Here is a 5,821-nt window from a genome sequence, read left to right on the forward strand (position 1 = left end):
GTTTAATTATTAATTGTATTTGTTTAATAATCAAATTGTATTTGTTTCATTATAATATGCTATTTGTTTAATTATGATATTCTCTTTGTTTAATCATTATATTATATTTGTTTTATTATCATATTCTCTAGGTTTAATTATCGTATGTTATTTGTTTAATTATTATATTCTCTTTGTTTAATTATTATATTACAATTGTTTTATTATCATATTCTATAGGTTTTATTATCTTATTGTATAGGTTTTATCATCATATTCTATAGGTTTTATTATCATATTCTATAGGTTTTATTATCATATTCTATATGGACGACTTTGATCATTGAATGTGTTCCCTGTTGCCGCAGCCTTCCATTACCCACAATGCTCCAGCAGGTCTCCCCACTCCGCGGGTCCTTCTGATCCGTCAGTTAATGATCAATGAATGCGTGAGTTTGAAGGCTCTTCTGTGATAAGGGTTGGCTCTGTGGACGGGCTTCACACGCTGCCGGCGTGAATTTGTTGGCATGATATGTTGAATAATGTTTAGCGTTTAAATCACGTTTCCGCCCTTAGTGGAAACAAAGTGAAACTCATTGGAAGCTCTGGTGAAATGCACCTCTGGTCTCCTCTGGTCTGGTCTCTCCTCTGGTCTCCTCTGGTCTGGTCTCTCCTCTGGTCTCCTCTGGTCTGGTCTCTCCTCTGGCCTCCTCTGGTCTGGTCTGGTCTCTCCCCTGGCCTCCTCTAGTCTGGTCTCTCCTCTGGTCTGGTCTCTCCTCTGTTCTGGTCTGGTCTCTCCTCTGGTCTGGTCTCTCCTCTGGTCTCCTCTGGTCTGTTCTGGTCTGGTCTCTCCTCTGGTCTCCTCTAGTCTGGTCTCTCCTCTGGTCTCCTCTGGTCTGGTCTCTCCTCTGGTCTCCTCTGGTCTGGTCTGGTCTCTCCTCTGGTCTCCTCTAGTCTGGTCTCTCCTCTGTTCTCCTCTGGTCTGGTCTCTCCTCTGGTCTGTTCTGGTCTGGTCTCTCCTCTGGTCTGGTCTCTCCTCTGGTCTGTTCTGGTCTGGTCTCTCCACTGGTCCCCTCTGGTTTGGTCTCTCCTCTGGTCTCCTCTGGTCTGGTCTCTCCTCTGGTCTCCTCTGGTCTGGTCTCTCCTCTGGTCTCCTCTGGTCTGTTCTGGTCTGGTCTCTCCTCTGGTCTCCTCTAGTCTGGTCTCTCCTCTGGTCTCCTCTGGTCTGGTCTCTCCTCTGGTCTCCTCTGGTCTGGTCTGGTCTCTCCTCTGGTCTCCTCTAGTCTGGTCTCTCCTCTGTTCTCCTCTGGTCTGGTCTCTCCTCTGGTCTGTTCTGGTCTGGTCTCTCCTCTGGTCTGGTCTCTCCTCTGGTCTGTTCTGGTCTGGTCTCTCCACTGGTCCCCTCTGGTTTGGTCTCTCCTCTGGTCTCCTCTGGTCTGGTCTCTCCTCTGGTCTGGTCTCTCCTCTGGTCTGGTCTGGTCTCTCCTCTGGTCTGGTCTCTCCTCTGGTCTGGTCTCCTCCTTTCTGGTCTATCCTCCGGTCTGGTCTCCTCCTTTCTGGTCTCTCCTCTGGTCTGGTCTCTCCTCTGGTCTGGTCTCTCCTCTGGTCTGGTCTCTCCTCTGGTCTCTTCTGGTCTGGTCTCTCCTCTGGTCTGGTCTCCTCCTTTCTGGTCTCTCCTCTGGTCTGGTCTCTCCTCTGGTCGGGTCTCTCCTCTGGTCTGGTCTGGTCTCTCCTCTGGTCTGGTCTCTCCTCTGGTCTGGTCTGGTCTCTGCTCTGGTCTGGTCTCTCCTCTGGTCTGGTCTCCTCCTTTCTGGTCTCTCCTCTGGTCTGGTCTCTCCTCTGGTCTGGTCTCCTCCTTTCTGGTCTCTCCTCTGGTCTGGTCTGGTCTCTCCTCTGGTCTGGTCTGGTCAGGTCTCTCCTCTGGTCTTGTGTCCTCCTTTCTGGTCTCTCCTCTGGTCTGGTCTCCTCCTTTCTGGTCTCTCCTCTGGTGTGGTCTGGTCTCTCCTCTGGTCTGGTCTCCTCCTTTCTGGTCTCTCCTCTGGTCTGGTCTGGTCTCTCCTCTGGTCTGGTCTGGTCAGGTCTCTCCTCTGGTCTTGTCTACTCCTTTCTGGTCTCTCCTCTGGTCTGGTCTGGTCTCTCGTCTGGTCTGGTCTCCTCCTTTCTGGTCTCTCCTCTGGTGTGGTCTGGTCTCTCCTCTGGTCTGGTCTCCTCCTTCTGGTCTCTCCTCTGGTCTGGTCTCTCCTCTGGTCTGGTCTCCTCCTTTCTGGTCTCTCCTCTGGTGTGGTTCAGCTCCATATGGGCAGTATGGAGATGCTCTCTTCCAGGGCTCTGATGCGAGTCCAGATTAGGCTGAAGTTGGGGGGGGGGGGGGGGGGGGGCGGGGGTTGGTGGAGGTGGTAGTTGTTGTGATGGGGAAGGAAGTGGAGGAGGTGGTGTTGGTGGAGGGGGTGGAGGAGATTGTGGTGGTGGAGCTGGTGGTGTCAGTGGTGTCAGTGATGTGAGTGGTGGAGGTGGTGGTGGTGGAGGTGGTGGTGGAGCTGAGGGGGGGGGGTCAGAGGAGGGGGTGGAGACAGTGGACGTGGCTCCACCTGGAAATGCACTGCGGTTGTTTTTCCTCCATGACCTCCAAAGAACATGGAGGAAATATCACTGGTGCAATGGACACCTGCACACACACACACACACAGACACACACACACACACACACGCACACACACACACGCACGTACACACACACACACACACATCTGCACACTTACATACACCTGCACAGAAACACAGAAACACACACGCTGGTCTGAGCATCTGCGCCTGGCCGGCTGTCCGCTGGCGGTGGCATGCTGGTATTGTGGGGGACATTTGGGTTCATGGCGTCACAAGTCTTTACACTTCACGGTTGATTTGTGACTTTATTCAAGATGGGATCATTCATCCCACAAGTATGTTTTATTTCTACAAAATTGTTTAATTCTGTTTTAATACTGAGCAGCTAATGTATCTTTCTATATGCATCTTATCAGACAGCATCAGCAGAAGGATGCTGCATGGTGAAGCAGTAAGACTGAACCCCTCAATCTGCCCCTTTACCATCAGGCTACCCCAGATCTGCTGCTGGGGCTTCGGTTCCTACATTACCCAGAATTACCTTTGCTGCTGCCTCTAAACGTCAGCAGGCAGCATCCTGTAAACTATACATTTAAACTCAAATAAAAAATGTGAAAGCTACACAAATAGAATATGGCAGACGGGGTAGGGACGAAAGATAACGATACCGATACCAGGACTCTGCCATCCCCCCAAAAACACAATGTGGACGTTCTCCCCTGCTGAACACTGGCGTCCGGCCAAGGGGCCCCACCCAGGGGCCGGCCCGCATGCCCAGGGGCCCCGCCTCGCCCTAACAAGGGGCCCGGCGGCGTCCCGGCCAGGGGGCCCTCATATAAGGCCACGCCTTACACTCCTGCCAATCAAAGGGCAGCTCTCGCTGAATCCAGATGGAATCGAAAACATTTAGTAATCTGAGAGAAGCTTTCTGCTAATCTGTTACAAAGCCTTCGAGAAATACTGTTTGGTGAATGGATGCTACAATTTTCTTGCTAGCGCAGCCATCTTTTCTTTTTTCTGGAAGACTGGCGCTCCTTATTCTGAAACTCCCTTTGCTTAGCGCTGATTGGTCAATATCTTCACCGGTCGCTGATTGGTCAATATCTTCACCGAGCACTGATTGGTCCATTTCGGATTTTTTGCGATTTTAAGCGGAACGTTTTACAACGGGATCGAGCCCAGACTGATATCTAGAGCGAGAGCAAATATGAACTCGCGAGATTGCTATGGTCTCACGAGACTACTTCCTGCTAATCGCAGAAGTTAAATTGCTTTGAATTTGGTTCTCCCAGCCGGACATGCGCAGTTCGCCGCTGCCCCGGTGCGTCCAGCGGGCTCCAACATGGCAGAGCAGCCTCTCCTCTCCTCCCCTCAGCCTCTCCTCAGCCTCTGCCTCTGCAGTCGCGAGTAGAGGACTCCTCCTCATCATCTTCATCACCAGACTGATCAGACTGACTGACGGCTGTCAGACAACAGGTCAGTCTTAACGAATTAAAGAGAAGCTTTATGATGAGCTCTCTGATCAGACGGCGGCACTGCGCGATATGGAGACTTATTATTCATATTAACACGCCAGAAAACAACATCGTTATTTATACATTATATTATTCAAGCCTTCTGCAACTTTCGTTTTCGAAATATCCAATTGCAATTAATATTCGCAATTGATTGTTTGGATGCGAGGCTGAACAACTTTCCTGCAAGTAGTTCACGTCAGGTGGATGACTTGAGTGCGAGCGGACGGTGAATAGATAATGAATCGATAGATGCATGGATAGAAAAATATGTTATCGAGATGTTGTCATGTCTGGATCACTGTCCCGGTGTTTAATGTCAGCTCGTCTTTTGGGTTTCAATGTTCTCCTGTTCGGTCGCTTCCTTTCTACGGGATAATATCAGACTCTTTCTGTGATTGTTCTTCATGATGAAGAAGTTAATCTTAAACGAGTAGGCCTACCCGATGAACAGCCTTAACCTTAACCCTAACAGCCTTAACCCTGAGAGCTGCGGGTCGAGGGAAGGAGTGTGAAGTGAACCTCTGGATTCCTCCTGATTGCCTCTCGTCTCGTTTCAGGCTTCAAGACATGATCACCAGCAGCAATCTTTATGGTAGGCCTATATTCACTTGATATTACCATGTAATAGATTATCACTGTTTCATGTTATTGATTGACTACAAAGTTGACAAAAGTGTAATGATTATGATAAGTAATGATCATTAATAAGGTATTATGAATGTGGCTTCCTTTTTCTAATAGTCTTAATCTAAAGCCATGAATAAATGTTATGCGGTTGTTGATGCATTTTATATTATTGCTTTGGATTTTCACTGTTTATAAACCCTATGAAGAAAAGATAGAATATCAAAGGTGGTTAGAGAATGTTTCCTAGGAATCTGAAGAGGGGTATTGTAGAATAGCATGATCTACCGTACAGTAACTTCTATTTTGTAAATTAATATCATAATATAATACAATGAGTCTGATGTGACGATGAGCAACGATGTGAACTTATGAAGCACATATTTAAAATACGATATATTTATGAGGCAATGGCCTCTATCTTAAATATCTACTATTTCTAATGTTTCTAATTATATCTGTATGTAGCAGGGTTCTATATATATATATATATATATATATATATATATATATATATATATATATATTCCATTTCATAAGGCTTGCTTTGTCCTGACATTATATATATCTGAAGGACTAAAATGGAAGGACTAAACATGTGCATATAACTTTTCTTATCTCAGAGCTAATACGTCATAATTACCAAAACCAATTGATGACAGTAAAAAACTAAATGGAGAGGAATTTAAAATCAACCTGCAGAATGGGTATGATTTAAAAAAATAAAGACTTTCACTGAAATGCGTTTTTTTCAGTTAATATAATTTGATCAATTACAGTTAAGTTAGGTTATATGTGCTAATAGCTAACAAGATCATCCTTCATCTAATTAGTGTATAAAATGAACAGGCACACGCGTCTATCTTAAATAAATATGAACGATACAACATCAGTCCTGTTGCATTCATCCCCTCAACGCCATATTAATATTATGACTTTATTTTATTGTGTGGTTTTAGCGAGAGGCTTTGAGAGGAGATGAGCATGGTCAATGGCCTGTTCTCACTATAACCCAGGACGGTCTTCAATTAGTCTGGATTAAACACGACATCCTGTTGGTAGTTGACGTGATCTTCTGATTGAACAGGACATCCTAT

At 46.5% G+C, this 5,821-nt stretch overlaps 1 protein-coding gene across 1 annotated transcript in view; it reads left to right on the forward strand.

Moving 5' to 3' along the window:
• The first annotated feature begins 3,914 nt into the window (after positions 1 to 3,914).
• Positions 3,915 to 5,821, forward strand: part of fign (fidgetin) — a 23,110-nt gene continuing 21,203 nt past the window's right edge. The window contains exons 1-2 of the mRNA XM_030343962.1: positions 3,915 to 4,059; positions 4,658 to 4,692. Of these exons, the coding sequence (XP_030199822.1) occupies positions 4,668 to 4,692 (25 nt within the window). The 5' untranslated portion in view covers positions 3,915 to 4,059; positions 4,658 to 4,667. The remainder of the gene's footprint in view (positions 4,060 to 4,657; positions 4,693 to 5,821) is intronic.

This window comes from Gadus morhua, chromosome 20 (genome assembly GCF_902167405.1).
Source record: "Gadus morhua chromosome 20, gadMor3.0, whole genome shotgun sequence".
In the NCBI taxonomy this organism is placed as follows: Eukaryota; Metazoa; Chordata; class Actinopteri; order Gadiformes; family Gadidae; genus Gadus; species Gadus morhua.